The 21,721-nt window shown below is 40.4% G+C and overlaps 1 protein-coding gene across 3 annotated transcripts in view; it reads left to right on the top strand.

Annotated features, from left to right (window-relative positions):
- The window catches only part of SAMD3 (sterile alpha motif domain containing 3), a 56,981-nt gene extending 35,735 nt beyond the window's left edge, over window positions 1-21,246 (top strand). For all 3 annotated transcript variants that reach the window (XM_032593244.1, XM_030316318.1, XM_032593243.1), the window contains 4 exons: window positions 15,808-16,008; window positions 19,553-19,724; window positions 20,451-20,533; window positions 20,761-21,246. In XM_032593244.1, the coding sequence (XP_032449135.1) occupies window positions 15,808-16,008; window positions 19,553-19,724; window positions 20,451-20,533; window positions 20,761-21,045 (741 nt within the window). In that variant the 3' untranslated portion in view covers window positions 21,046-21,246. The remainder of the gene's footprint in view (window positions 1-15,807; window positions 16,009-19,552; window positions 19,725-20,450; window positions 20,534-20,760) is intronic.
- The last annotated feature ends 475 nt before the right edge of the window (window positions 21,247-21,721 follow it).

Here is a 21,721-nt window from a genome sequence, read left to right as displayed (position 1 = left end):
TGATGGGGATTCCCAGCTGGAGGAACGCTGCTCCTGTCTTCCTGGGACGGAGGTAGCGGCGGCATCTGATCTGCCTGAGGCACTGAGTGTGGATCCTTACACGGTCACAGCCTGATGCCCGTCCTTTCTTGAAATCTCTACGCCAGAGGATTTCTTGGCGGTCCTCTTGGGCCTCTGCCAAATGCCCCGTGTGAGACACTGGGATGTCAATAAACTTTCAAAATGCTTAAATTCTTCTTTACCGCTTTTTTGACCAATGCATGCATTTCCTTTTAGTAAGTAATTGAGGTTTCTTTCAGCCAACAGAGCCCTCAAACTATTATACACTTTTTCTCATGGGATATAAGCAACTTTAATAATAGCTAATGCTTCTTTCAAAATTTCTTAAAAAAAAAAAAAAAATGGCTTCCCCCTTTCCGGGGTCCGGTTCTTTACCTTTATGGCTGATCTTTTCGTTTACTTTGAAAATCTTCTCCTCTATCTTTGTGAGGTAGATTAACTCTAAATTGGATAGTTGGTGAAATTTTATTTTGTGTTCTTGAAGCAGGATAGAAAGGACTCTGAAGTTTCTACAGGAGCTTTGCTTCTCTCTTTCTAATTTTTTTAAAATTGCAATGAAGTTTTCTCAGTTCGGGAATTTTTAATGTGATCTTTAAGTGCATAAATTATTTTATCTTTGTTAGGTAATTTAACCTGCTTTTAGTTTCTTTTTAATAGTTTTCAATAAATAACTTAATTCTATAAATCACTTTCTTCAAAACTCCCTTCAATATCATCTTCTAGGGGTCCTCATTTTATGATGCACTTGTTATATCCCGTTCCGAGTCCTTACGATCCATGTTATCTTCTCCAGGAATAGCAGCAGTTCTAGACTTCTAGTCCCTCATTTATCATCTGCTTATTGTGGTTCTGTTCATTATTGAAACTGGGGTATTGCAGTCTCCAACTTTTATGATTACTAACTTGTCTCTTTCTCCCCTCAATTCTGTCAGTTTTTACCACATCAGTTTTGGGACTCGGTTATTAGGGGTATATCAGTTTATAACTGTTGTATCTTCCCAGTGCGTTGGCTTTCTTCCCATTATAAAATATCCTCCTTTGACTCTAGGAACAATTTTTGTCTCAAAGTTTATTTAGTCTGATATTAGTAGCCATTCACTCTCTCTTTCGGTTTCTCTTTGCATGTCACACCTTTGCCCATATTTTTATCTTTAAGCAATTTGTGTCATTAAATATCAATTAAGTCTCTAGTAGACGAGATGTAGTTGGATCATTTTTACAATCTTGTCTGCCAATCATTAAATATAGCTGCTGATAAGATAGAATTTGTGTCTCCTGTTTTGATATTTGTGTTTTATTCATCATCTGTTGTTATTTTATTCTTTTCAAAAAAATTTTAGGGGCACCTGTGTGGCTCAGTCAGTTAAGCGGCTGACTTCAGCTCAGGTCATGATCTCACGTTGTGTGGGTTTGAGCCCCATGTTGGGCTCTGCGCTGACAGCTTGGAGCCTGGAGCCTGGAGCCTGCTTCAGATTCTGTGTCTCCCTCTCTCTCTGCCCCTCCCCCGCTCACACTCTGTCTCTCTCTCTCTCTCTCTCTCTCTCTCTCTCTCTCTCTCAAAATATAAATATTTTAAAAAATTAAAAAAAGTTTTTTTTGATGTTTATTTATTTTTGAGAGAGAGGGCAGAATGTGAGCAGGGAAGAGGCAGAAAGAGAGGGAGACACAGAATCTGAAGCAGGATCCAGGCTCCAAGCTGTCAGCACAGAGCCCAACGCGGGGCTTGAACTCACTAACTGTGAGATCATGACCTAAGCCAAAGTCAGATGCTTAACCGACGGAGCTACCCAGGTGCCTCCATTATTTTATTCTTTAATTACTGCCTTCTTTTGTGTTAAGTAAACATTCTCTAGTATAATAATTTAATTTCCCTTCTTGTTTACTTTAGTGTATATACATTTTTAGTTATTTCCTTAGTGGTTTCCCGGAGAAATAGAGCTAACATCTTAAATTTCAATAATCTAGTTCGGATTAATATCAATTTAATTATAATAGCATATAAATCTTTGTCCCTATATGGTTCCATCCTTCTCCCCTTTTGTGCTGTTATTGTCACATAAATAACATTTTATACATTGTATACCCAACCACATGGGTTTATAATTACAGCTTCATGCAATTGTCTTTAAATTAAGATAGGAGAAAGGGTTACAAACAGAAAATGCATTTATACTCTCTGTTATGTTTATGACCTTTACCAATGTTCTATTTTTTCATGTGGATTTAAGTCATAGCCTAATGTTCTTCCATTTTTCTGCTAGTGACCAATTCTCTCAGTTTTTATTTTTTTGGGAATGTCTTAAATCTCTCCTTCATATTTGAAAGGTGTTCTGCTGAATATAGAATTCTTGTAGTTTATTGTTTTCTGGTTTGAGTATTGGATGTTCTGATATCTCAGTTAAGTGGTTTTGACTGTAGCCAACAGAAAATCCTTTCTAAAACTGGCCCGTATTATAAGGACAGCTATGCTCTCACATTATAAAAAACTCAGAGGTAGAGGAGGGTGGGCATTATGACTGCTCACCATTTTAACCATCTTGTCTCCTCCAGACATTCAGAACGATTGTTACTTCTCCACTCCCTTGAAATCAGGAAATCAGGTGTGGCCACGAGACTGACTTTAACCAAGGAATATGAGTAGAAGTGACATGTTCGTGGACGATCCAGTGTGCAGTGCCCCTCTCCTCCCTTTTTCTTTATGTGTGATGGCTAACAACATTCTAGGTGGTGGAGCCAGGTCCTTGGCTGAGGAGGATGACGAGTTGGGCCCCAGTATGGACATATCACAGGAGTAACAAATAAACTTCTGTTGCTTTAAGGTTCGGCCGCTGTTAGGCACAGCAGCATAACTGTGCCTATCCTGAGTGATCTCGGGGGCTCCCAGCACAGAATGTTAGGCTTTGGATCCACATCTCAGTGATTCTCTCTGTGTTGGCTTCATGAAGTGACAGGCATTTTTGAGGATCCAGCTGATCCTGTCATCCTTCCCAGGGATTTCATAGTCTGTATCTTTGTTCTATATCCGGATTTCAGAGATCTATGGGAAGTATTACCATATGTCATAATAAAAGTGCTTACAACATAGGGAAACTTTGCTTTATGTAAAAAGTACCTAGTTTTCACATATTCAGTGAAACCATTTGGAGATTCTTTCTAGTTCCTCAATACAGAGCAGATCATCTCCATTGTGACCTTGTTAAGGGCATTTCTCAGAGTCTGAAACATGGAGGAAACAAAGTAATATCGCCCCATCTGATGTGGAATATCCTATCAAACATGTCTTGGCAGTTTCTTTCAAGAGATTAACCTGTGCTTTTTATTTATTTATTTATTTATTTATTTATTTATTTATTTATTTTAAATATGAAATTCATTGTCAAATTGGTTTCCATACAACACCCAGTGCTCATCCCAACAGGTGCCCTCCTCAATACCCATCACCCACCCCCCCTCCCTCCCACCCCCCATCACCCGCAGTTTGTTCTCAGTTTTTAAGAGTCTCTTATGTTTTGGCTCCCTCCCTCTCTAACCTCTTTTTTTTTTTCCTTCCCCTCCCCCATGGTCTTCTGTTAAGGTTTTCAGGATGCACATAAGAGTGAACACATATGGTATGTGTCTTTCTCTGCATGACTTATTTCACTTAGCATCACACTCTTTCCAGTTCCACCCACGTGGCTACAAAGGCCATATTTCATTCTTTCTCATTGCCAAGTAGTATTCCATTGTGTATATAAACCACAATTTCTTTATCCATTCATCAGTTGATGGACATTTAGGCTCTTCCCATAATTTGGCTATTGTTGAGAGTGCTGCTATAAACATTGGGGTACAAGTGCCCCTATGCATCAGCACTCCTGTATCCCTTGGGTAAATTCCTAGCAGTGCTACTGCTGGGTCATGGGGTAGATCTATTTTTAATTTTTTGAGGAACCTCCACACTGTTTTCCAGAGTGGCTGCACCAGTTTGCATTCCCACCAACAGTGCAAGAACGTTCCCGTTTCTCCACATCCTCGCCAGCATCTACAGTCTCCTGATTTGTTCATTTTAGCCACTCTGACTGGCGTGAGGTGATTATCTGAGTGTGGTTTTGAGTTGCATTTCCCTGATGAGGAGTGACGTTGGGCATCTTTTCATGTGTCTGTTAGCCATCTGGATGCCTTCTTTAGAGGACTGTCTATTCATGTTTTCTGCCCATTTCTTCACTGGATTATTTGTGTTTTGGGTGTGGAGTTTGGTGAGCTCTTTATAGATTTTGGATACTAGCCCTTTGTTCAATATGTCGTTCGCAAATATCTTTTCCCATTCCGTTGGTTGCCTTTTAGTTTTGTTGATTGTTTCCTTTGCAGTGCTGAAGATTTTTATCTTCATGGGGTCCCAATAGTTCATTTTTGCTTTCAATTCCCTTGCCTTTGGGGATGTGTCAAGTAAGAAATTGCTGCAGCTGAGGTCAGAGAGGTTTTTTCCTGCTTTCTCCTCTACGGTTTTGATTGTTTCCTGTATCACATTCAGGTCCTTTATCCATTTTGAGTTTATTTTTGTGAATGGTGTAAGAAAGTGGTCTAGTTTCATCCTTCTGCATGTTGCTGTCCAGTTCTCCCAGCACAAATTGTTAAAGAGACTGTCTTTTTTCCATTGGATATTCTTTCCTCCTTTGTCAAAGATTAGTTGACCATACGTTTGTGGGTCTAGTTCTGGGGTTTCTATTCTATTCCATTGGTCTATGTGTCTGTTTTTGTGCCAATACCATGCTGTCTTGATGATGACAGCTTTGTAGTAGAGGCTAAAGTCTGGGATTGTGATGCTTCCTGCTTTGGTCTTCTTCAATATTACTTTGGCTATTCGGGGCTTTTTGTGGTTCTGTACATATTTTAAGATTGCTTGTTCTAGCTTCAAGAAGAATGCTGGTGCAATTTTGATTGGGATTGCATTGAATATGTAGATAGCTTTGGGTAGTATTGACATTTTAACAATATTTATTCTTCCAACCCATGAGCACAGAATGTTTTTCCATTTCTTTATATCTTTTTCAATTTCCTTCATAAGCTTTCTATAGTTTTCAGCATACAGATCTTTTACATCTTTGGTTAGGTTTATTCCTAGGTATTTTATGCTTCTTGGTGCAATTGTGAATGGGATCAGTTTCTTTATTTGTCTTTCTGTTGCTTCATTATTAGTGTTTAAGAATGCAACTGATTTCTGTACATTGATTTTCTATCCTGCGACTTTGCCAAATTCATGTATCAGTTCTAGCAGACTTTTGGTGGAGTCTATCGGATTTTCCATGTATAATATCATGTCATCTGCAAAAAGTGAAAGCTTGACTTCATCATTGCCAATTTTAATGCCTTTGATTTCCTTTTGTTGTCTGATTGCTGATGCCAGAACTTCCAACACTATGTTAAACAACAGCGGTGAGAGTGGGCATCCCTGTCGTGTTCCTGATCTCAGGGAGAAAGCTCTCAGTTTTTCCCCATTGAGGATGATATTAGCTGTGGGCTTTTCATAAATGGCCTTTATGATGTTTAAGTATGTTCCTTCTATCCCGACTTTCTCGAGGGTTTTTATTAAGAAAGGATGCTGAATTTTGTCAAATGCTTTTTCTGCATCGATTGACAGGATCATATGGTTCTTATCTTTTCTTTTATTAATGTGATGTATCACATTGATTGATTTGTGAATGTTGAACCAGCCCTGCATCCCAGGAATGAATCCCACTTGATCATGGTGTATAATTTTTTTTATGTGCTGTTGAATTCTATTTGCTAGTATCTTATTGAGAATTTTTGCATCCATATTCCTCAGGGATATTGGCCTGTAGTTCTCTCTTTTTTTTTTTTTTACTGGGTCTCTGTCTGGTTTAGGAATCAAAGTAATGCTGGCTTCATAGAATGAGTCTGGAAGTTTTCCTCCCTTTCTATTTTTTGGAACAGCTTGAGAAGGATAGGTATTATATTTGCTTTAAATGCCTGGTAGAATTCCCCTGGGAAGCCATCTGGTCCTGGACTCTTATTTGTTGGGAGATTTTTGATAACTGATTTAATTTCTTCGCCAGTTATGGGTCTGTTCAAGCTTTCTATTTCCTCCTGTTTGAGTTTTGGAAGTGTGTGGGTGCTTAGGAACTTGTCCATTTCTTCCAGGTTGTCCAGTTTGTTGGCATATAATTTTTCATAGTATTCCCTGATAATTGCTTGTATTTCTGAGGGATTGGTTGCAATAATTCCATTTTCATTCATGATTTTATCTATTTGGGTCATCTCCCTTTTCTTTTTGAGAAGCATGGCTAGAGGTTTATCAATTTTGTTTATTTTTTCAAAAAACCAACTCTTGGTTTCCTTGATCTGCTCTACAGTTTTTTTTTAGATTCTATATTGTTTATTTCTGCTCTGATCTTTATTATTTCTTTTCTTCTGCTGGATTTAGGGTGTCTTTGCTGTTCTGCTTCTATTTCCGTTAGGTGTGCTGTTAGATTTTGTGTTTGGGATTTTTCTTGTTTCTTGAGATAGGCCTGGATTGCAATGTATTTTCCTCTCAGGACTGCCTTCACTGCCTCCCAAAGCGATTGGATTGTTGTATTTCCATTTTCATTTGTTTCCATATATTTTTTAATTTCTTCTCTAATTGCCTGGTTGACCCATTCATTCTTTAGTAGGGTGTTCTTTATGCTTTTGGAGGTTTTCCAGACTTTTTCCTATGGTTGATTTCAAGCTTCATAGCATTGTGGTCTGAAAGTATGCATGGTATGATTTCAATTCTTGTATACTTATGAAGGGCTGTTTTGTGACCCAGTATGTGATCTATTTTGGAGAATGTTCCATGTGCACTTGAGAAGAAAGTATATTCTGTTGCTTTGGGATGCAGAGTTCTAAATATCTGTCAAGTCCATCTGATCCAATGTATTATTCAGGGCCCTTGTTTCTTTATTGATCTTGTGTCTAGATGATCTATCCATTGTTGTAAGTAGAGTATTGAAGTCCCCTGCAATTACCACATTCTTATCAATAAGGTTGCTAATGTTTGTGATTAATTGTTTTATATATTGGGGGCTCCCGTATTTGGCACATAGACATTTATAATTGTTAGCTCTTCCTGATGGATGGAACCTGTAATTACTATATAATGCCCTTCTTCATCTCTTGTTACAGCCTTTAATTTAAAGTCTAGTTTGTCTGATATAAGTATGGCTACTCCAGCTTTCTTTTGACTTCCAGTAGCATGATAGATAGTTCTTCACCCCCTCACTTTCAATCTGAAGGTGTCCTCAGGTCTAAAATGAGTCTCTTATAGACAGCAAATAGATGGGTCTTATTTTTTTATCCATTCGGATACCCTATGTCTTTTGGTTGGAGCGTTTAGTCCATTTACATTCAGTGTTATTATTGAAAGATAGGGGTTTAGAGTCATGGTGTGATGTCTGTAGCTTTAATGCTTGTAGTGATGTCTCTGGTACTTTGTGGTCTTTGCAACATTTCACTCACAGAGTCCCCCTTAGGATCTCTTGTAGGGCAGGTTTAGTGGTGATGAATTCCTTCAATTTTTGTTTGTTTGGGAAAATCTTTATCTCTCCTTCTATTCTGAATGACAGACTTGCTGGATAAAGGATAAAGGCTGCATTTTTTTTTTTTTTCCTGTTCATCACATTGAAGATTTCCTGCCATTCCTTTCTGGCCTGCCAAGTTTCAGTAGATAGATCTGTCACTAGTCTTATTGGTCTCCCTTTATATGTTTGTGTTTATCCCTAGCTGCTTTCAGAATTTTCTCTTTATCCTTGTATTTTGCCAGTTTCACTATGATATGTCTTGCAGAAGACTGATTCAAGTTACGTCTGAAGGGAGTTCTCTGTGCTTCTTGGATTTAAATGCCTTTTCTTTCCCCAGATCAGGGAAGTTCTTAGCTATAATTTGTTCAATCTCTCTCTTTCCCTCTCTCTCTTTCCTCTCTCTCTTCCTCTTCTGGAATTCCTATTATATGGATATTATTCCATTTCATTGCATCTCTTAGCTCTCTAATTCTCCCCTCATACTCCTGGATTTTTTTAATCTCTCTTTTTCTCAGCTTCTTCTTTTTCCATAATTTCGCTTCTAATTCCCCTATTCTCTCCTCTGCCTCTTCAATCCGAGCTGTGGTCGCCTCCATTTTATTTTACACCTCATTTATAGCATTTTTTTAGCTCCTCACGACTATTTCTTAGTCCGTTGATCTCTGTAGCGATAGATTCTCTGCTGTCCTGTATACTTTTTTTCAAGCCCAGCGATTAATTTTATGACTATTATTCTAAATTCTTGTTCCATTATGTTGCTTAAATCGGTTTTGATCAATTCGTTAGCTGTCGCTACTTCCTGGAGTTTCTTTTGAGGAGAATTCTTCTGTTTCATCATTTTTAGTAGTGCCTGTGGTAGCTCCAAACTGCAGGGCACTTCCCCTGTGCTGTCTGGAGTAACTTGTGTTGGTGGGCGGGGCCGCAGTCAGACCCCATGTCTGCTCCCAGCCCACCGTTGGGGCCACAGTCGGACTGGCGTGTACTTTATCTTCCCCTCTCCCAGGGGCAGGACTCACTGTGGAGTGGTGTGGCCCCTGTCTGGGCTACTTGCAGACTGCCAGGCTTGTGGTGCTGCTTCGATGCGATCTGGCATATTAGCTGGGGTGGATCCGCAAGGTGCGCAGAGGCGGAAGGGACAGGCTTAGCTAGCTTTGCCGATGGTGGTCCCCTGCAGGAGGGGCCCTGCAGCACTGGGAGGGAGGCAGACCTGTCAGAGGGATGGATCCACAGAAGCACAGTGTTGGGAGTTTGTGCAGTGCAAGCAAGTTCGGTGACGGGAACTGATTCCCTTTGGAATTTTGGCTGGGGGATGGGAGAGGGAAATGGTACTTGCCAGCGCCTTTGTTCCTCCGCTGAGCTGAGCTCTGTCCTCTGGGGCTCAACAACTCTCCCTCCCGTTGTCCTCTAGCCCTTCTGCTCTCTGAGCAGAGCTTTTGACTTTTAACATTCCAGATGTTAAGTCCCGCTGGCTGTCAGAACTCACAGAGTCCAGCCCCTCCGCTTTTGCAAGCCCGACTCGGGGGCTCTGCCCTGCCCAGTGGGCTGCCCCTCCACCCCCCTGTCTCCCTCCTGTCAGTCCGTGTAGCGCTCACCGCCTCTCTGCCCTTCCTACCCTCTTCCGTGGGCCTCTTCTCTGCGCTTGGCTCCGGGGAGTCCGTTCTGCTAGTCTTCCGGCGGTTTTCTGGGTTATTTAGGCAGATGTGGGTGGAATCTAAGGGATCAGCAGGATGAGGTGAGCCCAGCATCCTCCTATGCCGCCATCTTCTTCTATAGTTTGCTTTTTATTTTTTTAATGTTCATTTAATGTTTATTGTGTGTGTGTGTGTGTGTGTGTGTGTGTGTATGTGTGTGTGTGGGGGGGGAGAAAGGGCGGGGGAGGGGCAGAGAGAGAGGAAGAGAGAGAATCCCAAGCAGGCTCCGTGCTGTGAGCATAGAGCCCGATGCGGGGCTCAATCTCACAAACCCTGAGATCATGACTGGAGCCGAAACCAAGAGTTGGACGCTTAATCAACTGAGCCACTCAGGCGCCCCAACTTGTTCTCTTTTAAGAAAAACTGCGTGATGTGCAGGACAGTGACGCGGGGTTTTAATAAATCTTGTAGGGTGTCCTTATGTCCTAAAGTCCTCCAAACATTTGCCGAGTAAATCAATCAATCAACAAACTTCCGGGTGTTCAATTACTAACACTATACTTATAACTCATTTCTATCTTAAAACCTTTTCTTTTCCCCCTTATTGGGTATACATGTACTTCATCGCTTTCAAAGTCATGAAGTCGTTTTGTGTGTTAGCTTTCCTTGGCTTAGAAGTGAAATGGAATCGAAAGTTATGCAGAAAGTACTGACAGCCAAATGCTAAGAATATCTAGTTAGGTTTCTTTGGGTTTCTTTTATGGCATTTACTGTTTGCTTCTTACTGCACCTGACGCATAATGATTTATTGAACAAATACTAATCATTTTTATAGGCTTTTGCACAGATGTTTCTCTCATGGTGCAAAACTGAGCAAAACAGCCAAAGTCGAAGAAAAATGTTGACAGTTAATTGCATTCTGTATATGATGCAATTACCGCCATCAGCAGGTGGCAAATGCACTAATAATGTGAGGTTTTACAAGTCAGCTGTGCAATTGGAAGTACAGGGCAAAGTTGCTGCCATTTCTCTGCTGGTTGACTGAGCCACTCGACTGAATGCCAAGCAAAGAGACTGTTCAAGTTACTTACAGAAGCATCATTTCCAAAGCCAATTTGTTCACAATGGAACTGAAAACAGGGATGAGTGGAATTTGATATGAAGAAAACCCTAACATCTAGCCATAGCACTGTCCAGCAGAAATACCATAGGGACCACATATGTAATTTAAAATTTTCTAGTAGCCACGTCAAAAAAAAAAAAAAAAAAGTAAAAAGAAGCGGATGGAATTGTTATACTAGTATATTTTATGTAACGCAATGCATCCACAGATTTATCATTTCAACATGTAATCATTGTGAAAACTTGTTAATGAGATGTTTACTTGTTTTTGTAGACGAAGTCTTTGAAAGTCAGTGTTTCAAAGCATACATTTCAGTGTGGACTAGCCACATTTCAAGTGCTCAGTAGCCTCTTGGGGCCACCAGACCGGAACACTCAGGCAAACACACCCTTACAGGAATTGGAAGGTGAGATGACACTCTATAGGGAACACCATAGCTACTGGGTAACATGACCACCTATTTGCTAATGATGTTCAGAGCTACAGCCCCAAATCTTAGGTATAGCACCTTTACATAGTGCCTTTAAGTCGATTTTTTAAAAAATCTCTTTTAATGTTTATTTATTTTTGAGAGACAGAGTGCAAACAGGGGAGGGGTAGAGAGAGAGGTGGGGGAGACACAATCTGAAGCAGGCTTCAGGCTCTGAACTGTCAGCACAGAGCTGGACGCGGGGCTCAAACCCGGGACAGGGGAGATCATGACCTGAGCCAAAGTTGGACGCTTAACCGGCTGAACCACCCAGGCGCCCCTAAAGTAGATTTTTTAATGATGTACTTACAAGAATTATTAAGTTTATATAACAAGATACTTTCTTTGTAAACCTACTCAGATTGCAGGATGCAGAACAAAATTATGTTTAGTAAAAGTCGAAGTGAGTTTTTATGCATCTCTGGGCGGAAAGAGTTAAAATTACATCTTGAACCACTGTGTCTTACTACTTCAAAAGCAGTCTCAAGTTTCCATCCATAGCTAACTTAGAAATACTGTCCTTGGGGCACCTTGGGTGGCTCAGTCGGTTGAGCTTCCGACTTTGGCTCAGGTCAAAATTGCATGGTTCCTGAGTTCGAGCCCCATGTCGGCTGATTGCTGTCAGCACAGAGCCCACTTCGGATCCTCTGCCTCCCTCTATCTCTGCCTCTCCCTTGCTTGCACTCTCTCTCTCAAAAATAAATAAAACACTAAGAGAGAAGAAAAGAAATCCTGTCCTTATTTCCGTTCCAGGTGTCAGCTTAGGTAAATGAGCTCTTTGCTATTCTTCCCAACTCCCTAGGAGCTGTAGGGCTGTAGGTGACTGTGGCTGGTATTGGAGTGGAGTTGCCGGGACTGGTGTGGCAAAGGAGGCGTGGCACAAGTTCATTATCCAATTTGTTTGGAGCCAACTCATGTTCTGGTTAATTTACTCTGATTCTGCTGAAGTCACAAGTCCAACACATGACCGCTACGCTTCCCTTCAATGTATTGCTTGTCCAGGTGCGATCCGTTCCCTGCTTCGTGACTTTCCGTTACTTCCTGAGCACGTCCCCTCACCCCCCACTATCTCTGCCTGCCGAGACAGACACCTAGCAGCCAATTCCTCAGCTGCTGTTCTGGACGATCCAGACTTTTCTCATTCACTGGTTCCCTCTTGCCAATGTGGACTGCCAAGGAAACCAGCCTGTCAGTACAAGGCCATCCGTCTTTTCAGAGATGTAGGGGCTACACTAAGACAGGACCCCTGGCACCTGGCCATCCACGTGCTTGAGAAAGTCACTTCCCCTTTGATAGCCCCAGTTTGCTGTGAAGCTAGCCCCAGTTTGCTCATCAGTGAAGTGAGAAGCACGGGGCAGATGATTTCTAGGTTCCTTCTGGCTCAAACAATACATCATCATTAAAAGGTGAAATTTTAAATTCCGATACAGCCCGCTCTTCCTTTGAATAAGGTACTCCAGTCTAGGATATGCCCTCCCAACATTATGTTAGCCCAATCAGGTAGGAGCTTTCTAGAAACTCCACTTTCTGTAACATTTCATGGATCGGGTGTGGGTGTTAGGGGAACGCAGGACATTATGTGTATACTTGTCTGTAAACGTTGATATTAGCAGGGGTGCCTGGGTGGCTCAGTTGGTTGAGCATCCAACTTTGGCTCAGGTCATGATCTCGTGGTTCGTGACTTTGAGCCCCACGTCGGACTCTGTGCTAACAGCTCAGAGCCCAGAGCCTGCTTCGGATTCTGTGTCTCCTTCTCTCTCTGCCCGTCTGACTTGTGCTCTGTCTCTCTCTGTCTCTCAAAAATAAATGTAAAAAAAAATTTCTTTAATGTCGATATTAGCAATTATAGAACTTCTACATTTGAATAAAAAGAAAGCTGTTTATAGAGTTAAAATTTTTTCCTGTGCTTTTTAAAAATGAGGATTCTTTCTATTTAAAAACTTGTCATCATAGGCATTTGAGACTTACAGAAGAATATGCACAGCATTATGTATAATTTATGAGAGAAAATAAACACCACGAGGCCAAGGTTCCGCTTTAAAATTGGAACACTGTCTATACACCTTTGTATCTGCCTTTCTCTCCTCTCCCACCACCCACTTTTCTAACCCCACTGCCCTGTACTTTGAATGTTATCATTCGCCTGTTTTTGAAATCTGTGTTTTGCATATGATGCCACATATGCAAGGTATCTTATGTTATTTAGTTTTGCTTCTTTTTGCAGTTTACACAATGATACGGAAACAGTATATCATCCACAACTTCTCTCTCACTCAATATATTATTGTCTCTGGGATTCATCCAAGCGCAGTTTACTTGTATAGTTCATTCTTTTTATATTGGCCTAAAAATCTACTATGATAGCAAAATACAATTTATTTGGCTATTCTTTTTTTTAAACGCTTATTTATTTTGAGAGAGAGAGAGAGAGAGATCGAGAGAAAAGAGAATGAACACAAGTTGGGGAGGGCAGAGAGAGAGGGAGAGAGAATCCCAAGAAGATTCCCCAGTGTCAGAGCAGAGCTCAACGAGGGGCTCGAATATTATCAATGCTAATAATTATATGTACATCATTCTGAGTTTTCTCTAAAATGGTCAAATCGCATCATCTATGAATGACGACAATTTTGTTTCTATCTTTCCAATTTCTATGCCTTTTGTTTCTCTTTCTTATTGTACTATTCTGGCTAGGATCTCTAGTAAAAGGCTGATAAAGAGTAGAGTAGAGCATCTTTATCCACTTTCTGATTTTTAGGAAAATTCTTTTAACATTTCACCATTAAAAATGTGAGCCCTTGGGGCGCCTGGGTGGCTCAGTGGGTTGAGCGTCCGACTTCAGCTCAGGTCACGATCTGGCGGTCCGTGAGTTCGAGCCCCGCGTCGGGCTCTGGGCTGATGGCTCAGAGCCTGGAGCCTGTATCAGATTCTGTGTCTCCCTCTCTCTCTGACCCTCTCCCGTTCATGCTCTGTCTCTCTCTGTACCAAAAATAAATAAACGTTGAAAAAAAATTTTTTTTAAAAAATATCTCTTATTTTGATGAAAGGTTTTTTTTCTTTAATTTTAAAGGGGTGTTGAATTTTATACAGACATTTTTCTGCATTGTTTGAAAAGTGGTCATTTAAAAAACCTTAATGGGTTAATGCAGTATATGATATTTACACATATTTATATAATCCAAGTTAATTATAGCACTGTCAATAGGCCACATGTCTCAAAACCTATTTCTTTTTGGTCCAAATCTTTCTATCACAGTGGTCCTAAAATTCAGATTTCACTATGAAAAGTATGTGAAATGTAACGGATAAGTCAATCATACCTCCTTTTAGTTTACATAGTCCCCTTAGTAATGTCAGACCATTGTACTTCTGGAAATAAACTGCAGTTAGTTGTTTCCTGTTCCCAATATTCATAATTTTGTTCATAGATGAAACTGACTTACAGTTTTCCTCTTATAGTGATTTTTTTCAGGTTTGGAGATTCATAGAATGGGTTGGAATCCTTCATAGAATTCCTTTTGTTTCCCCCCAAATTCCTGAAAAAAATTGCATAAATTTGGAACACTCTGTTTTGAAAGTTTAGCAGAATTTGTCTATAAAACCTTCAGGTCTTGGCAAATTCTTTGTGGAAAGACTTATGTTTTCCAGTTAAATTTATGTAACACTATAGGAATTTCTTTTTGGTAAATTATACTTATCTAGAGGTTTATTCACATGGTTTATCTTGCAAATCATCCTCTGTTCATAGAAAGTGGGTCTACCTAAAGATTTCCTAATGTTCTTGGAAGAGCCTTTATGTGGATACATTTTAGGTGATTTTTTTGTTGTTTTCTTTTTTACAGGTGACATCTGCTCACATTCTGGTCAGCTAGACAGTTTATCAACTTGTTAATTCAAATGCAGTTCAGCCAACTGTCACTTCAACAAATTTTTCTAGAAACACTTTTTGGCTCCTCATACTGTCTTAGACTTTTTTTTTTTAATTTTTTTTTTTAACATTTATTTATTTTTAAGACAGAGAGAGACAGAGCATGAACGGGGGAGGGGCAGAGAGAGAGGGAGACACAGAATCTGATACAGGCTCCAGGCTCTGAGCTGTCAGCACAGGGCCCGACATGGGGCTCGAACTCACGGACCGCGAGATCGTGACCTGAGCCGAAGTCAGACACTCAACCCACTGAGCCACCCAGGCGCCTCTGTCTTAGACTTTTATTTATTTATTTACTTTTGGGACAGAGAGAGACAGAGCATGAACGGGGGAGGGGCAGAGAGAGAGGGAGACACAGAATCGGAAACAGGCTCCAGGCTCCGAGCCATCAGCCCAGAGCCCAACGCGGGGCTCGAACTCCCGGACCGCGAGATTGTGACCTGGCCGAAGTCGGACGCTTAACCGACTTCGCCACCCAGGCGCCCTTGTCTTAGACTTTTAATAAGGATATGTGGGGTACTTCTTAGCCACCCCACCCCACCCAATATACTCAAATTTATAGTAAATGTAATTGATAGTTTGATGATTTAGCATCACAAAATACCCACTGTTATTATTTTGAATTTGGATTTTATGGCATGGTGGTGCAGCTATAAAAAGGCATTTAAAAACAAAAAAATACAAACAACAGCAACAACAAAACCTTAATTTAAAATCTATTTTTCTTTTAATATTTTGTCTTCTGAAATTTATATGAGTAGAAATAAAAAAAAATTCCTGTTAAGTGTGAACCTTCTGGATAATCTAGGTTTCCACGAAAAGGCTATGAAGTTAACTCTTAGATCTGTCAAGAGAACAGATTATAGTCCCATAAGTAATGAACTGTCTGATTTGTTAAAGACTGTCCACTTGTTAACCACATTCAAGGCCACATGTAACCACAAGTGGTAACACTCACCTTAGGAGTGCATTAAGAGTGTGCAATAACAGCCTATAATTCTGAAGTGTTAAACTGCCACTTGAAAAATGGAGCATATTGATATTTTGAAAATATTTTGCAGGAAGAAACTGTTTGTTTAGATTCTGAAGCAGATGAACATATTAACTGGTTCCAGCAAGAATATATGAAGACAGAAAAGGACTGGGGAGAAATCGATAAGAGAATGCGCCGGACTTTGGAAATAAGAAGAAAGTTGATTAACAGCAGAACACCTCTGAAGGACATTCTTAAAATGTTTCCTTTCTTAAAGTGCCCTTATCAGGTATCTTTATTTGCTTATAACACCTTCTGATTTTAATGTCCAAATTGATTTTTCTCTTTTCTTTTGGAGTGTAACAGAACTATGTAGCAAGATGGTGGGTGTGAATCTTGGTAGGGTGTGTAAGACTCCACGGGCTACAACTAGGACCATTACAACTAGGTAAGAATTTCTGGAACATGCACTGCCTGCCTTCAGCTTCAAAGATCTCTCTGTCATTACACATATTGTGGAGGCTGGGAGACCACTACTTAGGGCTATTTTGACAGTGTGAAACATTTTCCCTTTGCATTTATTTATTTATTTTTTTTTTTTTAAAATCTTAATGCATTTTATTTTTTAATGGTTTCAGGAATAAAATTTAGAGATTCATCACTTACATATAACACCCTTTGCATGCAGTTAGACAATCAAGAAAGTTTACTAAGGAACTGTTAATATGCAGCTTTGCCCAATATCTATTTCCTTTATGATTCCCAATAATTTCATAAAATGGTTTTAAAATACATAAAGTTTAATAGGTAACTCCAATAACCTTCCATTTAGTTTACCTAAGGTGGCCATTAAAGGGTCCTATTACAATTTTAGTGTAATTTTATCTGTAGTACATAATGAAAGATTCACCCAAGATTTTAGCCAGTATTATTTAAGAGTAATAGCCAGGAGGCTTTGGCTATTAGAAGAGTATGCCAGATTGACAACCTGCATATTGTTTTAAATCAAAACCATTTCCAACTGAGAGCCTATAAACTTCTTAAACGTAAGCAGCATATTTTAAACATCTTCGTATAAGTTCTCCAAGTGCCCAGCAGAACAGTCTCCATGCAATACAAATGAAAAGTTGATTTTTTTGAATGCTGTGTGAATTAGTGGATGATTGGTGTCTCGGTCTGTTTGGGTTGCTATAACAAAACACCATAGACTAGATGGCTTATGAACAGCAGAAATTTACTCCCCATTGTCCTGCAGGTGGGGTGATCCAAGATGAAGGCTCTGGTAGATTTGGTGTCTGATGAGACCCTGCTTTCTGGTTCATGGATGGCATTCTCTAGCTTCTCTAACTTCACGTGGCTGAAGGGGCAATCTGGCTCTCTGGGGTCTCTTTTGTAAGGGTGGGAATCCCATTCATGAAGGCTGCATCCTCCTAACCAGGCCCTTCTCAAAGGCCTCACCTCTTAATACTATACACTGAGCATTAGGTTTAACATAAGAATTTGTGGGGTGGGGGATAAACATTCAGTCCGTAGCAGTTGGTAAGGCTGCTGTGGACGCTGGAGTTGCAGCCTTACGGGCCTTCACTGGAGTGCAGCCTGCGCAGGTTTGTGATTAAAATACCTAAGCTATGGTTCAGCATCCTTTCAAAGAACGATAGATGAGAGTGAGTCTGAGTGGGGAGCGGACAGTGGATTTTAGACCTGAGACGGTCTCTCATGCTTTGTCTTAAGTCTCTTTTTCTCCCAACCCTTCAGGCATTTCACCCTTTATATCCAAAATATGGATTGGGATATGGTTTTTGTAATGACTGTACTACTTAATGAATAAAGTTGACTATTTTTTCAAACAAAAGAGTTGAACGGGGGGCGCCTGGGGGGCTCAGTCAGTTAAGCATCCGACATCGGCTTAGGTCATGATCTCATGGTTCATGGGTTCGAGCCCCGTGTAGGGCTCTGCACTGACAGCTCAGAGCCTGGAGACTGCTTCAGATTCTATGTCTCCCTCTCTCTCTCTGCCCCTCCCCTGCTCACACTCTGTCTCTCTCGCTCAAAAATAAATATTAAAAAAAAAAAAGAGTTGAACATTTTAGCTTTCTTCAGGGAGTACCTCCCAAACTAAGCCTTGTGTGGCCAGCTGGGATTTACAAAATTTGTAAAACCCTTGCTGTGCTTCCTAAAATAAAAGCAAACTTAACCTTACTTACAAATACCCAGTTAATGAACAGTCCCTACAGCCGGACGGCTGCTCCTGCTCCAAACTATTCCCACCACTTGTTGCTACTGATACTACCATCGTGTAGTGCTATGAGCTTAGGGAGCTTATGGCACAGGTATGGCCAAAGAGAAGTGGCCAGTGTAGGACACTGGACCAAGGAGTTTACACGGACCCTTCATCACCACCTGCATTCATCAATCTCCTCCTGTGAAAACACTGTCTTTCAAGAGAAAGTGGGATGCTAGTTAGACACTAAGATTTCAGTCCTAGGTCTGCTCATTGCTATAGAGGTATTATGGCTCTAAAATTTCTCACTGAACAAAGCGAGGATATATACCTTTGCAAAAATGTGTGCATGTGCACACACACATATACACACATCTGCATCTGCTTATGTATCTATACGTAAGTATTAAACACCATGAGTTCACATTTGTACTTTCAATTCCAATCCAAACCACAGGGCTTATTCTAACCTACCCTCTTTCCATACATTCTAACTCTCTTCAACAGTGAGAAACCTGACACCTATTACCCTCAATGTATTTACTTATTTCTATTGATCAGTCTTCAAGTTCATGAACCTTTTCTTTGCATTTTCCAGTATGCATTTCCCTAACCAGTGATGTTTCCATTTCAGTAAATGTTATTTTCAGTTCTGAATTTCAATTTGGTTCTTTTTTGATTTATATCCCATTTCTCTGCCGAGATGCTCCACGCCATGATATGAAATTCGCGGGTCTTACCATGTCCCCCACCATCCTAGCTTAGTGGTCCACTGAGGGTTGGCTGGTAACAGAGCCTAATGGGCATTCCAGTTTTCTGATAACTACTTCTGGACCAAATTTTTGGGCAACTGATGATCTACCAAAATGTTCAAGAAATGAACATTTGTGGGTAGTATGTAACTATTCTTTACAGAGTTTTAGGGAGAGTGATGATTACATTAATTCCTACTAGTGTGAATGATGATAAATGGTCTTATATTGCCACTCTGTCAAAAAGAAAAAAAAAAGCAGGGAGGTGGCAGCGGTGGTGGAATTCTCAGAGGGAGAGTACTTAGGCAGTGGCAGGAAAAGGTGATGTTGAGTAAAGGGGTTTCCATATAGGTAAACTGGTTTTGCTGTCACTTTGTAGTCAGATCTCCTACACTTACTATTCACCACTTACTCTTGTTTCTAAAGCTCTTCCCTTTCCCTTTAGAATGCTATGGTTAGGTATTTTTTGAAGGCTTGCTTCCTAAAATCTAACAATTTTCTTATTTTGCCTCTTGTTGGGTACTGCCTAAAGAAAGAAGACCCTAGAATCTTAGCTGATCAAATAGCCAAAATATGCATACAGAAGTTGGAGCCCTCATTTAGTTGAGCCTGCATGCAAAGTTTTAATTCTATGGGCATAGAAATTTGCCATATCCATTATTTATCTTTTCCTATTTACTTCAGGCTTGCTTTCTTTTTTCCTCCTGTCATTACGTCTTTCTTTCTCCACTAAAGCTACTCATATATCTTGTATAGATTTTAAACTAGCACTCAAAGTTCAATAAAATCCTAAGGAGTTATTTACTTCCTTATAGTCAGTACATTAGCTTTTCTTGTGGTCTTTTTCTTCTTTTTTCTAGATGTTCAGAGAATTCCAGCTTCTTACAAGAACAGATATTTATAAGAAAACAAGGCACATTTTGGAATCCTATTCGGAAAATATACTGACTTCTTTTTCAGTGGTAAACAATCCAATCAATATTGCATTGCAAGAAAAACTGAAACAGCACACAGATGAAGACATGTTGAAACGTTAGTAAACCTGGGGGTGGGGCAATCTAGTCAGTTACCTGTTTAATTCAGGATAGAGAAGCTCTGTTTTGGAAATAAGTAATTCAGTGAAACAACACACAGGATAGAAAAAAGAACTTCTCAAATAGGAGGAGCCTAGGTACAGAATTAAAAGTACACTTGAGGGGCGCCTGGGTAGCTCAGTTGGTTAAGCATCTGACTTCAGCTCAGGTCATGATCTCGCGGTCCATGGGTTCGAGCCCTGCATCGGACTCTGTGCTGACAGCTCGGAGCCTGGAGTCTGCTTTGGATTCTGTGTCTCCCTCCCTCTCTGCCCCTCCCCCACTCATGCTCTGTCTCTCTCTCTCAAAAATGAGTAAACATTAAAAAATATTTTTTAAAAAAAGTACACTCGATTTGGTAAAATCCTATTTAGGGAACCAGTTACCTGTTAATTTCATAATACAATCACAAGGTAAAGCATGCTAAAATCTTCCTGGGTGATGGACAGAGAGTACAGGACTCTGATCTTCTCCTGGCCATGATCTGGAGAGCGGGACATGAGATGTAGATGTTTATTCGAAAAGGATGTTGGTTAAATGCTTGTGAAACACTGGTTCAAGAAGACTGGTTTGTTCTCTGTAGAAGCAAATGATTAAAAAAAAAATCCACATTTTAAGACTGGCTTTGCTTATAATTGGCAAAAGCTTATTTTTACTTGGACTTTAAGCATGTTTACTTTGGCAGATATGAAGATGACAGCCACATGTTTGCTCCTACCAGATGTTTTTGGGGACGATCCCAGTCTTTTTGTCATCGTGAATGAGAAGGTATGTAGTATGTCAATGATTGGGCTTGACAGTTCATGTCTTCATGTGATCATTTATTCGAACGCAGGGTGGTGGCCCCTTTTGAAGTATGGTTTTGTCATATTTACCAATACGCTGCACGGCAACAAGCTCATTTATTGTAACACCACGGTTAAATTGAGGCACCTTTATGACTTAGCGATTTTCCACATCACAGAGTGGTGACTCCATTATCTATTTTTTTTCAGGTGCAAGTGTCCACACCCGTGTTAGAAGTCAAGAACCCTTTCAACACTGATGTCTGTGAATTTTCTTTGTATTTAGAAAAAGAGAAGCTCACGAAGGTGGATGACTGTGTTACAGCCTTGGCTGCTCTCATAGCTGCCTTCCACGTATTTGGAGTTGAGTGTCCAAGAGGACTGTCCCAAACCCTCAACTTCCTAGAGACGTTGATTTTTGACATGCACAGTCCCCATTTTCCTTCTATGAAAGAAAAGGAAAAGGAAATAGCGTTTCAACACCCACTTACCTAATGAGAGGCCAAATATTGCATCAGAATTGATTTCTAGGGAAACCTAAAACTTTGTAAAAAATTGTTTTGACTTAGGGTTATGGTAGAGGTAGGTATTATCTTGTGTCAAAGGATGCAAATGAATTTCAGTACCTTCTTTCTATATACTTAGACACTTGAAATTCTTTGTGAAATTCTGTAATAAAATACTATTTAAGAGCGGTTTCTTTTGATTCGAGTTCTAAGAAATTCCATAGCCCAAGCTACACTTTTTTTTTAAATTTTTTTTTTAACGTTTATTTATTCTTGAGACAGAGACAGAGCATGAATGGGGGAGGGTCAGAGAGAGAGGGAGACACAGAATCTGAAACAGGCCCCAGGCTCTGAGCTGTCAGCACAGAGCCTGACGCGGGGCTCGAACTCACAGACTGTGAGATCATGACCCGAGCTGAAGTCGGACGCTCAACTGACTGAGCCACCCAGGTGCGCCCCCCCAAGCTACACTTTCAAGGGGGCATTAGTTTTTGAAAGGCCCTATGTTTCAGATACACTCAAGTCCGTCAGATTAGGGTATGACATCTTACCCTTCGCTCAGTGTGCCCAACTTTGGAAGACTTAATGCTCAGGAGCTGTACATTTGTGGCCCGTGGGCGCATACTCCCCACTTCTTTCCCCCTGCTGACCTGCCTGGCTCCAGG

This window comes from Lynx canadensis, chromosome B2 (assembly GCF_007474595.2).
Source record: "Lynx canadensis isolate LIC74 chromosome B2, mLynCan4.pri.v2, whole genome shotgun sequence".
NCBI classification, from domain to species: domain Eukaryota; kingdom Metazoa; phylum Chordata; class Mammalia; order Carnivora; family Felidae; genus Lynx; species Lynx canadensis.
This window is presented reverse-complemented; position numbering and strand designations above follow the sequence as displayed.